We start from the raw sequence: 15,980 nt of genomic DNA, 5'->3' as shown, positions 1-15,980 counted from the left end.
TCATTATGGGGATGATTGGGGGCATTTTTATCAGATTGAAGCCCTGTGTCCTGTATTTGCTGATTGTCCCAAGTTTTGAATTCTTGTTGGATGGTTCCACTGATACTGCCTTTTTTTTTTTTCCTTAAAAGATTGTCTTCAGAGCAAAACGTGGTATCAGTTACATAGGAGATGTAGCAGTGGACGATATCTCCTTTCAAGATTGCTTGCCTCTACTTAGCGCAGAGAGAACATGCACAGCTCAGGAATTCACGTGTGCTAACAAGCACTGCATTGCCAAGGACAAGCTGTGTGATTTTGTGAATGATTGTGCTGATAATTCAGATGAGAATGCTTTCATCTGCGGTGAGTGGAAGTGTTCTGCTTCCTTACTTCTGCCTTTATTTCCTGCAACCTTCCTCTATGCGGTGGGTTCTTCCGTGAAGCCTGCGGTCTATGTATAACTCAGCAGCCAAGGCAAGTCAGGAAATTTAACCATTTAAATACATGCCTTTCTCCCTCTCAAGACTTAATTTAGAACCATAAGTCATTTAAAACTAATTGATGGCTTGGTGTTTGTGTGTGAAGAATTGGAGACGAAGTGGCAAACAGGTGTCGCCAAAGACAAACAGAATGGAAGCAAGTATTTTCCATAGGAAAGACATTTTTGGAAAAAAAGACAAGCAAAACATTCGTCAAAGCTGATTCATGCAGTGTTTGCCAAGCTTTTGTGCTTTGATGGATTTCAGGGAGTTTTCATTCCTTTGTGTCAATTACGAGCTGGAGTGAATAGTTAAAAAAACAAACAAACAAAAATTTCAATAACCAAATAATGTATAAAATAAACAAAGTGATCTAAGGGAAACGCGTATCGGCTATGCAATGTTGTAGGAGATGAACTCATAATAAACAGCACCTATTAAAATATCCTTAGCTAAATGGGCCATAAGTGCTCATCCAGGGAAGTCTGTAAAATCATGCAAACGGTCCACTTGTTGCCTCATTTCATTGCAAATGAGGTGAATAAAAATTGTCAAAATGAACGTTGATAAATTATTCCACTATTATTAGTGATAGTTTCTATGCTAGCAGATTACAGTTTGATCTTTTTTTTTTTGCCTCTTGAAACCAAATGTGGAATAACAGGAACCACTTCAGTATAATCAGAGCTTCCATTTGTACAGAACTTTTAACTTTCAAAGCCCTTTTTTATCTTCTAATCTCTACTTGATCTTCACAGAAACCCCAGGGGTAAGGGGGACAGATATTATTAGTGCATTCCACGGATAAAACTGCCGACAAAAGTGGCTCAGCTTTGGTCAAAGTTCATAAAACTGGTACTGACAGAGTTGATCCCAGCACCCAAGCACTTTGATTTATGATTTTATGCTTTGCCCAAGTTACCATGCCACCTGTGTGCAACTGAATCTTAAGAAAACCAACAAATCTGTAGACATAAAAATCCTGTTTATATCCAATAACTATTTATTTCTTCAAGTGTGGATTGTATCTTGTAATTTCCATTATTATTATTATAGGAACCAAACAAAACTGGCTAATCTTGAATTCTGTATTAATTAGTATTTGTCTTTACCTCATGAATATTTTGCTGCATTTTAGTTATTTTCTGCATCAAATGCATTTACATTTTCTTCATTACTGTTTTCATTTGAGCATCTCACAAATCTATTAGATTATCAGTCAAACAGAACAGATATTATGCTTTTAAATTTTATTTGTAATATCGCCAACTTATCTCTTTCCGAAGATATGTTTTAATGCAATTTTTTCAGTATTTAAAGTATAACTTTATTTCTGGCTAAATTTTCCTTGAACTCATTTTTAGATTCTAATGTGAATATTTCTAGGAAGCCTCTGTCTGTCTGGGAAGGGCTGCTGATATACTAAGAGGGTCGGAGAAGTGTACTGAAGTTTGTTGTCTTGGTGTTCTTTTGTCTGGAAGATAAAGGCAAAAGTAATTATAAGCCTTGGGAGGGAAAGTTGTATCAGAAGGTGCTTTTTGAACTGAATTCAAATCACTTTAAGATTTGAATGGGGCTATGATATCAGTAATACTGGAGCATGAAAGATGAATTAGTTCCAGATACTACATAGGAAGAAGAAAACTTTTTGAGCTCCTTGGAACAAATAAACAGCCAAAAAGATAGACGAAACCTTAAAAGTAACCCACATTTTGATAATTGTTATTATTTGAATATGATTTCTTTTTATATAGCAGTACTTATTTTATTATGTATTTTAAAAATTCAATTTTATTTCTGCATTAATGGTCTTAAATGTTATGTTTTAATTACAGGGTAGTGGTTAGAACCTGCTATAAGAATTATGAGAGATGTTATTTTTGCTGCATATACATAAACTTTGATGTTTTCATTAGACCCAGAAGAATAGGAAGAAAAACTTATTAAAAATCACCATAGCAACTGCTCTCAGAAGTTTGGCTGACAACCAACCAAAAATTTAGGCTTAAGTTCCATGGTCTTTGGGAACTTGTGTGGTTTTTGGTTTTTTTGTATGTTTGTTTTGAGGGTTTTTGTTTGTTTTGGAGAATTCTAAGTAAAGGCTGAACATGTATCACAACTCAAAGAGAACGTCTGAAATATCTCTTAGTAGAAATACACCTCCCTTTTTGTTGGAATAGCAGAAAAAATGGAAAAAATGAACTCTTTTTACAGGCATAGACTGTCTCTGACAGAGGGAAAAAAAAAACCTTTATAAAAAGAAGGTACCTGTGACTTTAATTTTGGGTAGATTAATAAAGACCCAGAAAGCACAATCTGGCAGAAAAATTAACATGTTGTTTTGCTTTGTAATATAAATATCATGTCTAAAATATAAGCCATAGTCAAAGAAAAAACGGATTTGTGTATATAAGAAACCTAAAATCTTAATCATACATGTCTTTGCCATTGGTCTAGAGGCTCCTTTGGAAAACAACCATGTTTTTTGTTTCCCTGTATGTTCTAATTAGCATATTTATTGTTGATACACAATTAGAGTATTGAAGGCACACTCAAAATAATTTAATTCTCCACTGTGATTAGTAAGGATACAGGATATTTGATTAACATAATTAGTAAGTAATCTGAACTTAATGGGTACATGTAACACTGTATTTCCCAACAGCATTTATTTATTCTTTTCAAATACACACAGAATATATATTATTAAGCATGAAGCGAATTTCAATAATTTTAAATGGATTAAAGTGACATAGAATACATCTTTTGAATTAGGCTGGAAATTAGTTCTAAGACAAAAGTTAGAAAATCCCTATTAGTTAGAAAAAAGAAACTTAATAATCCATGTATTCCCCCCCCAAATTACAATAAAATTACAATAAAATACTTGAAATACAAAGTAATAAAAATAATGCTTTTAAAACCTGTGGCATTTAGCTAAGAACATGCTTGGAGAAAAATTTGTATACTTAAATCCTTATTGTAGAAATTAATTAGCTAATAATGCCAATTAATGGAATAGAAGATGAATGTAAGATAGGTTCTGGAAAGACTGATAAAAATTTCAAGACCCTGTTAAGAATGATCAATAGAAATAGAGAAGACAAAAATGTCAAATTAATTCAACATATATTTATTGACATTTAAATAAAGAATGGAAGAATGTAGGTCAAGTCAAGTGATAACTTGGTTTATGTGTGTGCATAACTTTAATTCCCCTAAGCTCTTAGTTATCCTTCAGTACTAACTTACTTACTTTATTTAAGTTGATTTGTTCACAACTTTACTGTCCTTTCTCATTTGTGATAGCAGAATTCTCTCATTTTCAGGAAACCAATGAATTTTGGTGGGAGAAGGTGCTATCCTTTGATGCTATGCACCTTTTACTCACAGTAAGATTATGTTACTTTTCTACCTTATCCAGTGCTCCATCTGAAACTTTTTAGCATTTCAGAATTTGTGTCAGTTGTGCCAAAAATGAATGTGGCACAAATGGTGTGCAGTGCCTCTGTGGGAAGGCAACAGGAAGCCAGTGTACATCACCCTGTGCACTGGAAATCACTGACTTAGCCTCACATACTGGACATTTCCTTTTCATTTACTTTTTGGTAAACATTGGGCATTGCTAATATAAGAAGGGGCCCTGGAGCAAAAACAAAGTGAAACAAGATGATTACCTGAATAATCGTGGTGCTTTTTGTCTAGTAAAAAAGATAGGTACATAAACATTCACATTATGAATATATATATGTATGCATATCTATATATGCATGTATGTATGTGTGTGTGTATACACACACACGTGCGCACACGCACACACACACACGTATGTATGTATGTATGTATGACCTTGAAAACAACTAGCATATTTTCAGAGACTTTATTAATCATGGACTCTTTGGAGATTGTTAAAAAGTAGGTCAGGAATCACAATGTTAATAAACCAGTCTTCCTGGGAAGGATCCGCTGTCCTAAGCTTCAGGAATTCATTACTGCAGGCTGTAGCCTGGTGACGGGCTCAGAACGCTTTCACAGTCTTTCCAAAATTATCAACACTGGTCCTCGCTGTTGTGAACTCAGTGTTGTAAGTGACATGCGTTAGAGTAATATTTTCCAAAGGATGAAATCAGGTAGTTATCAGGGAAGAAAAGATTGCGTGTGAGGGGTTTCTCTGGATCCTACATTGTGAATTTTCAAATGATATGCTTGATAGCTTGTTTCTCATCAGAAGAAAACTGAAGGCCCAGAGATATTGGAAGAATATATTTAAAATGCTAAGCTGGGGTTGGAGAGAGGACCTGTCAGCACATGGAGTTCTGTATCCAGTGAAAATAATTTCTCAAAAATTAAGGCAAAATAAAGACATTTCCAGATAAATGAAAAATAAGAGATGCCATACTTCAGCATGTACCATAAAAAGTGATGAAGGAAGTTTTCCAGGCTGAAAGGGAACAGCACCAGATTGGAACTTGAATCTTCAGGAAGGAATGAGGAGAACTAGAGTTTATAGTTATGTGAGTTAGTATATGAGACTACATTCTTCTCTTTTATTAAATTCCTTAAAACTCATGCTTTAAAAAAGAAAACATGTACAGTATTGTAGCTTTTATGTCACATGTAGATACACATGACAAAAGAGCACAAATAACAGGAGGTGAGCAGGACTGAACTGTGCCAAGGTCCTTAAACTTTGCCTGAAGAACAATATTAACTTTTGGCTGTGACATGTAAGTGGTCATACTACAATCATTGGACCAACCACTAAAATGTAATGTAAAGAGATACAGATAAAAACCCAATAAAGAATAAAAATAATCAAAAGGAGGAAGAAATGGAGGAAGAGAATAATAAAAAAAGAAATGAGATATATAGAAAAAATACTAAATGACAGATATAAATCTTGCCATATCGTTAAATTATGTCAAATGTAACTTGCCTAAATACACCAATTAAAATGCCAAGACTTATGAATGGATTTTAAAAAAGCAAGATACCACAATTAGCTTGGTGTGTATTTTTCTATCCTTTTACTTTTAACCTATGCCTGAATTTCTATTTAAAATATTTCTCTTGAAGACAGCAAGTATAAGGCCTTCATATGTCTAAATTTATATAAAAACAGACTTTGGAAAAAGAACATTACCAATGATAGAGGAACATTTCACTATAATGAAGAAGTCAATTTATCAAGAAGATATAACAATTAAAAAAATGTGTATTTTTAACAGAGCTTCAAAATGCCTGAAATAAAATCTGACAAAGCTAAAGTAAAAATAGAAAAATTCACTATTACAATTAGAGTATTGGTCACCTCTCTCTTATGAATTCACAGAACACCTAGACAAAATATTCATGAGAATACAGGAAATCTGAATTGTACTAGCAACTGCCTTTGTCTAATTTAATTATACCTCAATCCTCAGTAAACACATTCTTCTCAAGTATGAATAGAATGTTTACCCAAAATGACCACATTCTATGGCACAAAACAAGTCTCAATATATATCAAAGGATTAAATGTTAATAGAGGATGTGATCTGGTATCATACCATAATTAAGTGATATATTAATTATAATATATAGCTATACAATTTTCACAACTTTGACAGTTAAATAACTCACTGAAAAATAATACATCCCAAGAAGAAATCACAGGCGTGAAGAGGAAAGTATTTCAAAATGGGTGATAATTAAAATTCACAGATGAAGAAAATATGGTTGCAGTTATTGCTGAATCAGTGATTAAAAGGAAATCCATAATGTTAAGCTTTTCTATTACAAAGAAGATTGAAAATCATTGATCTTTGTTTCTAAATTAAGAAGATAAAAGGAAATGAAATTGAACACAAAGTAATTCTATTGAAGGGAAAAAAAGGATTTGAGCACGAATAAAAATACTAGATATTAAAACAAAAGGAGAATATTAAAAAGGCCAAAAATTGTTTATTTGAAAGATTAATAAATGTAGTAAGTCCTTGAATAAACTGATTAAAATTAAAACAGAAAACACAATTTATTAATGTCAGAAATAAAAGAGTAAATATCACTACCAACCCTACTGACATTAAAAGCAAAGTAAGGAATAACTTCATTCTAAAAAGATCCAACAGCTTGGAACAAATGAGCAAGAACTTAAAAAGGCCAAAACTGAAAGAAATCTAAATAAGATTATATCTGTTATTTATAATAAAACATTTCCCACAAAGTCATATTTAATCTCAGATGACTTCTTCACGGGTGAAATCTATCAAAGTTGTAAGGATGAAATAATACCAACTTACAGAGAATTCATTCAGAACATAAAGGAAAAGGGACCACCCCTCAACTCTTTCTACGATGCCAATTTAATGCTGATGCCAAAGTCAAACAAGCAGCTATAAGAAAAGAAATTTAGTAATCAATTACCTGGATGAACATAAATGCAAAAATATTTAATCATACATTTTACATTTGACTTACTGTTCAAAAATCAGATAATAAAAAAAATCACCACTTTAACAGAAAGAAGAAGAAAAACCATGTGGTCTTCTCATTTTGGTTCAGGAAAGGCAGCAATAAAAAGTGTAATACTCTTTCATGATAAGTTTTTGTAAACCAAGAATAGAAGGGAGTGAGAAAGGAGAGCTGTGAAGAACATGTAGCTAAAATCATGCTTAGAGGGGAAATACTAAATACTTGCACCCTAAGGCTGAATATAGAGTAATAATGATATAACTAAATAACCAAATAACTACTAAGCAAAGTGAAGGCAAAGCTCTTCTTTACATTAGAAAACCAACTTACGTGGAATGAAGATGTTAGAAAATAATCAGAAACCCCACTTCTGAGTGTATATGCAAAAGAATTGAAATCAAATCTTGAAGAGATGTCTGCACTCCCATGTTGACTGCAGCATTATTCACAATGTCCAAGATAGAGATACAACCTAAATGTACATCGATGGATGAATGAATATAGAAACTGTGGTAAATACGTACCATGGGATATTATTCAGCCAAAAGAAATTCTACCATCTATGACAACAGGAGCGAACCTGGAGTTTGCTAAGTGAAATAAGCCAGTCATAAAAGGGCAAACACTGTGTGATTCCACTTATATGAAGCATCTAAAGTAGTCAGACTCGTAGAAGCAGAGAGTAGAGTGGTAGTTGCCTGGAGATGGGGAGAGGGGGCACGGGGAGTTGCTATTCAATGGGTGTAAAATTTCAGTTATGCAGGATGAAGAAGTTCTAGAGATTTCCTGTACAACGTACTGTCTGTAGTTAATATTATATACTAAAAATTTTGGTAAAGGGGGTAGATCTCAGTTAAGTGTTCTTATCATAAGAAAGAGAGAGAGGAAGGGAGGGAGGGAGACAGTCATCAGTGGGAGTTAAAACTAGTTGCTAAAATAGTTGATAAGGGCAGCATATTTTCATAGCTGCCTGTATTGGCATACAAATTGATAATTATTTAAGGAAAGACAGTTACTTTTTAGTGAAGAGATGTGACTGATTCCACCTTAACCAGTCGTTCAAAGTAAATGTGAAGGATACTAGGACAAGTTAATATCATGCCTCCTAATACTGTGTTCAAGAAGGATCCACGATCACCTGTGTGGTACTCCTGCTAGAACGCATGACCTGAATCTAACCATAAGGTTTCCTCAAACAAACCCAGATTCAAGTCCTTTCTAAAATAACTGGCCTGTCCTCATGGACTATATCCAGGCAAACGAAGAAAAAGAAAGAACTCTTGCAGATAAGAAAATAAAGATTCATGGCAACTAAATGCAATGTGTGATCTTGGATTGGATCTTGAACCAAGGGAAAAAGATCACTATATAAAGGACTTATGTAGGACATGGGACAAATTTAAATATGAACTGTGGATTAGATACTAGTATTACTGTCAAGTTCTGTGATTTTGTGATTTTTGCCATGGTTATACAAGAAAATATCCTTGATTATATGAAAGAAACACAGAAGTGCTGATAAAATGGTACTGTATCTCTTATTTCACGTCCTTCTGAAAAATGCATCTATAGATATGCATATACATATATAGATAGAATAAATGGAGCCAATACAAACATTTGAAAATTTATAGAGTACCTGGAAAATACTTCTATTGTTCTTGCAGCTTTTCTGTAAGTTTGAAGTTATTTCAAAATAAAACATTTTAAAGAATACAGTCATATTAAGAAAATCAGAAGAATAAAATACTAACTTGGAAAACAGAAAACAATTCAAATGTAAATACAAGAGTATATTATTTTTAAAAGTAGACAAAATACCGATTTTTTAATTTATAAAATGGAGGAAAACACAGATTAATGTAGGTTTGCTAAAGAATTAATAAGCATTTGGAGACCAATAACTGTGCTCATTTGAAAATGTCAATGAAATAGTTAATTTTTTTGGAAGAAAAATGACCAAAACTAACTAATGAAGCAAGAAGCCTGAATAGGACATTATCAAATAAAGTTATCAACAAATGTCCAATTTTGTCTCCTGGGGTAGATACCGCTGAGTTTTTATCAAATTTTAATAAACTGATAATGCTCAAAGAAACTTTCAACCATATGAAATCATAGAATTTATTTTATGAAGCTAATATATCACTGATAATGAAGCTTCCAAAAATTAGAAAATTAAGAAAAACTATAGTTTGAACTCTCTGTGAATATAAATGTGCAAAAACTTACAATGCTAGCAAGCTAAATTCAGTAATGTAATAATTACATCATACGCTTTGAGATGAGCATCTTACGTTTTAAGAATACTTCAATATAAGAGACTGTTAATTTAACCAAGTAAGTCACGAGAAACTGATAGGTGCTGAAAATATTTGTTTAAATTCAGCAATCATTTCTTACAATATACATACAATAGTGTTACTTTAACATGTTAAAAATAGTCTATCAATTGAAGAAGGGAGCAATGGAAGGAAGTATTTCCATTAAAATCAAGATCATGTCAAGAATATCCACTCCTACTATTACTTTTTATACTCTTCTTTTGGTTCTGGTCGCTATGTAAGACATGAAATTAAAAAAACCACCAAATTATATTTATTTTCTTTTTTATTGAGTTGTAATGGACATAACATGTTAGTTTCAGGTGTACAGCACAATGATTCAATATTTGTATATTTTGTATATATTTTCATATTTTATACTTATAAAGATATTGATCAATTGAAAATGATAACATTTAGAAAGTGAGAAGCTGGTGTGATTGATGACATAGCTGCAGACAGGTGATCATTTTCTTCCTGGTGGCACACCTGTCTGGCACTGGCATTAATTACTCCATGAAATGCCAGGAGATGGCATCTGCACAGAAGACTGTTTGCTGAAATAGTGGCAAATGCAATTCTGAGCTGCTCCTTCGTACCACAGTGCTGTGAAATTCAAACAACTTATACCTACTTGTGTTTTCCCCACTGGTATTTTAGAATTAAACTTTCCTATCTTCATTCAAAACTCTAGTAAATATCAAAAGCAAAATATGATTTACATTATAGAGATTCACATAGCAATATCTGTATGATTTTTTTTTAACAAATCTGTTTTTCAGCAACACACATCATTTCTTTATACTAATGGCCTTTCTAGATGCTGGTCTGTGTGGGAATCTGGTCCTCATGGGCTGCTAAATTTTCCAACAAAAGTGCAACTGAATTACTTCATTTTTTATTCTTAACCAGGACAAGAGTTCCGATTATAAGCAAGATGGTGAGTTGGGGTTCATTATTATTTTAGTGAGATACACCTCCCAGTCCTTTGAGAGGGTACTTAAGAGAACGTTAGCAACCTGAACTAAAAGAGACTGTAGGAATTACAGTCTATTTGGGGACAGAGTAAATTTTGAAAGTAAGTTTCACATGTAATTTTAAAACTAAGTTAGCAATTGAAGAGAAAATGCCACCCTGCTTATTTGGCAACAGAAATGATGACAGGAAAATTTCTCTATCCTTGAAAATATTAGAAATCAGTGTTAGCCTTATTGACGAATGAAGCCATTTTAAAAAGCATATTGGTCCTGATACTTTCTTAAGTTTATCATTTTAAAGTTCTCTCGAAAACTACAGGTGGTTCTTTTAAGCCATTCTTCATTGTTTGACAAGTTTCTTGCTGGGTGGTAAGATAATTCCATCTTAGTAGTCTGAAACACTCCAAAAATAGTATAGAAATAATGGTAAAACCTGTGTAATTTTTAAAATGGAAGTGTAGTTGATTTACAATGTTAGTTTCAGGTGTACAGCAAAGGAATTCAGTTATATATATACATACAATATAATTTTAATATTCTCCAACTTAACTACAAAGAGCATAGAGTTTACCTTGTGTATTTAAACACTTTTATCTGAACTATGCTAACTGTAAGACTATGTCCATAAATAAACAGATTTTTGATACCTCACACAATTTGAAAATTCCTAAAAAGTCCTGTGTAACAAAATAGAGTAGATTCTTTATCCATGTTTACCTGCCATCCTTTGTCCTGTGCACTTAAAGTAGGTACCTGAGAGTTTTGACAGCAGAATCATTTTGCTCTCATTTTGATAAAATTGACTAAAAATATTTGAACAATTGTTCAAATGTGTTTTAAATCTGTGTTTAAATACACCTTGACCTGTTGCAACTTAGATTCTTCTCAAGTATTTTAGTTTTGGACACTATTTCACATATAATTATGATTTTGCAGAATTTCACTTTCAGTTGCAATATTCAAACAGAACTTAATAGAGAATCACTGTTATCACATAATCCTAAGCAGTACTTTTTTTTTTAACTTCATCAAATTAATCACTCATTGGCTTTATGCTGCATCATATCTATTTACTTAAAAATAAATAATATGAAAAGTATCCTAAATATATGATTTTATAAGATATGAGTCCTTAAAAACATGCTCAGTTTTAGAACATCTTAATTAACACTGTTAGCTTTATAATTTACCAGGAGAATTATAAAAAAAACATTTGTGTAATTCCTACCATCTGGTTCTGTATTTGAGGAGCTCAGAAATTAATAACAACTTGTCAAAATAACAAGCAGCTCATAAAACTTAATAAGAAAAAAACAAACAACCCAATCCAAAAATGGGCAGAAGACCTAAACAAGCAATTCTCCAAGGAAGACATACAGATGCTCAATAGGCACATGAAAAAATGCTCCATATCACTAATTATCACAGAAATGCAAATCAAAACTACAATGAGTTATCACTTCACACAAGTCAGAATGGACATCATTCAAAAGTCCACAAATGACAAATGGTAGAGAGGCTGTGGAGAAAAAGGAACCCTCCTACACTGCTGGTGGGAATGCAGTTTGGTGCAGCCACTGTGGACAACAGTATGGAGATTCCTCAAAAGACTAGGAATATGCTTACCATATGACCCAGGAATCCCACTCCTGGGCATATATCCAGAAGGAACCCCACTTCAAAAAGACACCTGCACCCCAATGTTCATAGCAGCAGTATTTACAATAGCCAAGACATTGGAACAGCCTAAATGCCCATCAACAGATGACTGGATAAAGAAGAAGTGGTATATTTATACAATGGAGTACTATTCAGCCATCAAAAATGACAACATAACACCATTTACAGCAACATGGATGTCCCTGGAGAATGTCATTGTAAGTGAAGTAAGCCAGAAAAAAAATATCATATGAGATCACTCATATGTGGAATCAAAAAAAAAAAAAAAAAAAGATAAATACAAAACAGAAACAGGCTTATAGACATAGAACACAAACTTGTGGTTGCCAAGGGGGAGAGGAGTGGGAAGGGATAGACGGGAAGTTCAAAATTTGTAGATACTGACAGGCATATGTAGAACCTATAAACAAGATTGTACTGTATAGCACAGGGAAACATATACAAGATCTTGTGGTAGCTTACAGAGAAGAAAATGTGACATTGAATGTATTATGTTCATGTATAACTGAAAAATTGTGCTCTACACTGGAATTTGAGTCTGTTTCTGTTTTGTATTTATGTTCTTTTTTATTTCTAGATTCCACATGTAAGTGATATCATATGGTATTTTATTTACAAAACTTACTTACAAAACAAAAACAGACTCACAGACAGAAAACAAACTTATGGTGACCGGGGGTGGGGAAGGGGTTGGGAAGGGATAAATTGAGAGTTTGAGATTTGTAGATACTAATATATATAAAATAGATACACAACTAGTTCATACTGTATAGCACAGGGAACTACCTTCAGTATCTTGTAGTAACCTATGGTGAAAAAGAATATGAAAACAAATCTATATACGTTCATTTATGACTGAAGCATTGTGCTCTATACTAGAAATTGATGCAACAATGTAAACTGACTATACTTTAAGAAAAAGGGGAAAAAAAAAAAAAAACCAGTTACTACATTTGATTACAATCACAGGTCTTTGGAGACTTTGAGACCTGTGATTCATTGCAGGGTGTACTGTAGGCATCTTTCCATGTTATCCATGGTTTTCCATACATCTGTGTAACACTATATTATTCTTTTTACTAGCTACAGAATAATCCTTTCATCATATTCTTCATAATGATGTAAACCACTCTTTAAAACATGAGTGAACTATAAAACACAAATGATGACTAATACAAGAAAGTACTAAAAAACACTTGCAGGATTATAGATTCACATAGCTAACTTTCATTTCTAAAAGGAGCAAGTTGGTTCTTTTTGTTTTTTAAACTCATCATCACTTTTAGTAAGAATCTTTTGACTCTCCACTGCGAAAAATGAGGAAATTCTTACACTAAAATTTCCCTGAAACCTCCAGCAACCAGTTGTTCTTTTTTTTTTTTTTCCAGTTGTTCTTTACTCTGTTAGTTTTTTAACATTGTAACATTTTTATTCTCTAAGCACCATTCAGATGGATGCTTTTAGTCCTCATGGCAGTTTATTTTTGAGTTGTTTATCTTGACTGATCACTTAGTTGGTTGAATGTAGCCATTGAGCAAGTCTGCAGCTCCTGCTTCCCTTCTCCAAAGCGTGCCTCTTGGGTGCTCTGTTCACTTTCTTGCTTGAGAATTGCCCGTTAGCTTTATTTTTATTTTACTTCTTTTTTGAGAGGGGGAGGGAGTTAGGTTTACTTACTTACGTTTAGAGGAGGCACTGAGGACTGAACCCAAGACCTTGTGCATGCTAAGCCTGTGCTCTACACTTGAGCAATATCCTCCCCCCGTTAGCTTTATTTTTAAACAGCAACTTGGCTGATTATAGTAGCTTCAGTTCACATGTACTTTTCCCTTTGCACTTCGTAGACATTGCTTCTGCAGCCTTACGGCATTAGGTATTGCTATGAAGAAATCCGAGGCAAAAAACAAATGTCCCTCTTATTACAGTATCTTGGTTTTACTTGGAGATATACAGGATTCTTAGTCATTGAACTTTAGAAACTTTAATTCTTAGGCTTCACATTTTTAGCTGTTTTAATAGTTTTCTCTTATTCTATGTGCCTTTGTACTATTTTTCCTCCATTCTGTATTACTGTACTATTGGAAAATCATCTATCTTTAATATTATTGCTTTACTCCTTTACTTAGAAATACTTTAATAAAAATCAAGCTTTTAGTAAAAAAAAAGTATGTATATATAGGAAATCTGAATTGTACTAGCAACTACCTTTATCTAATTTAACTCCACCTCAATCCTCAGTAAACACATTCTTCTCAAGTGTGAATGGAATGTTCACCCAAAATGATCACATTCTATGGCACAAAACAAGTCTCAATAAATACCAAAGGATTAAATGTTAATAGAGGATGTGATCTGGTATCATACCATAATTAAGTGACATAGCAATAATAATATATAGCTATAAAATTTTAATTTTGACACTTAAATAACTCCCTGAAAAATAATGCATTCCAAGAAGAAATTACAGGAGTGAAGAGGAAAGTATTTCAAAATGGGTGATAATTAATATTCACAGATGAACAAAAAATGGTTACAGTTACTGCTGAATCAGCGGTTAAAAGGAAATCGATAATGTTAAGCTTCTATATTACAAAGAAAAGAAATTCTAAAGTCATTGATCCGAGTACAAATAAAAATACTAGATATTAAAACAAAAGGAGAATATTAAAAAGGCCAAAAATTGTTTATTTGAAAGATTAATAAATGTAGTAAATCCCTGAATAAACTGATTAAAATGAAAGCGAAAACAAGTTATTAATGTCAGGAATCAAAGTAAATATCACCATCAACCCTACTGACATTAAAAGCATAGTAAGGAATAACTATTATAAATAATAACTTCATTCTAAAAACAAATTCAACCACTTGGAAGAAATGAGCAAAAACTTAAAAAGGCCAAAACTGAAACAAATCTAAATAAGATTATATCTGTTATTTATAGTAAAACATTTCCGCAAAGTCATACGTTAAGAAAGGAGGGGAAAAAATGAAATCATATAAAATGATCAGTTTAAACCAGAAAAGGCAGAAAAATAGTAGAAGACAAAAAATATAAACAATAAGGGCAAATAGGAAACAGTAACAAATATAGTAGATATTAATCCACATTTATCAATAATTACTGTGAATGACAGTGGTCTAAATGCACCAATTAAAAAAAGACAGATTGTCAGAGTGAATAAAAAAATAAGACCCAGCTACATGTTGTCTGCAGGAAACCCACTTTGGATATCAAGATACTTATAGATGAAAAGTAAATATATGGGGAATATATATACCACGCTTACATTAATCAACAGAAAGCAAGAGTGGCTGTTTTAATTTCAGACAGAACAGGCTTCAGTGCAAGGAATGTTATCTGGGATAAATAACGGTATTACACAACAGTAAAGGGTCATTTCTCCAAGAAGACAGGACTGTCCCTATTGTGGGTGTACCTAATGACAGAATGTCAACCTGTGTGAGACAGAAACTTACAGAACTACAAAGAGAAGAGATGAATCCAGTATTACAGTTGGAGATTTCCACACCCTACCTTTGGAAAAGGATAGATCCAGCATGCGGAAAATCAGTGAGGACGTAGTTGAACCCCCAAATTCTAACTATCCTGGAATTGAAGGAAAACCTAAGCAGTGTTAATAGTAAAGTATTATTAAATACCTGGGAAATAGTTGTTATTTAATGCAGCTTAACACATTTCATTTCTGCAACTGATTATAATAAATTAAGTCAGATCATTATAGTTTTAAACTTACTTTTCTGTTTCACAATTTTTTATCTCTAAAATGAATGTATGTTTTAAAAAATAATTAGAATGATTAGTAACTTTTGCTTTAGGCAGCATTTCCCAAGCCAGAATAATAAACTTCCTAAATTCCCTACCAAAATCTAAGAAGCAAGGATGAGAAGAGAGAAGAAATACATTACCTTGACCAAATAGGTGTTTGGAGGAAATGTGTGTAATGCAAAAATATTTTCTCACCCATTTTGACTCTGAGACCAGACTTACAGAGAAATGAACTTACATAAGCTGTGGAAGTAGTTGTGTGTGACAAACTGATCTGTTCTCGTATTACTGTCAGGATAAT

General features: G+C 32.8%; 1 protein-coding gene across 1 annotated transcript in view; it reads left to right on the top strand.

The window, feature by feature from the left end:
- Nucleotides 1-15,980, top strand: part of MALRD1 (MAM and LDL receptor class A domain containing 1) — a 365,316-nt gene that overhangs the window by 97,299 nt on the left and 252,037 nt on the right. The window contains exon 14 of the mRNA XM_032474166.1: nt 132-345. Within this exon, the coding sequence (XP_032330057.1) occupies nt 132-345 (214 nt within the window). The remainder of the gene's footprint in view (nt 1-131; nt 346-15,980) is intronic.

The sequence above is a fragment of the Camelus ferus genome, chromosome 35 (assembly GCF_009834535.1).
Source record: "Camelus ferus isolate YT-003-E chromosome 35, BCGSAC_Cfer_1.0, whole genome shotgun sequence".
NCBI lineage: Eukaryota > Metazoa > Chordata > Mammalia > Artiodactyla > Camelidae > Camelus > Camelus ferus.
This window is presented reverse-complemented; position numbering and strand designations above follow the sequence as displayed.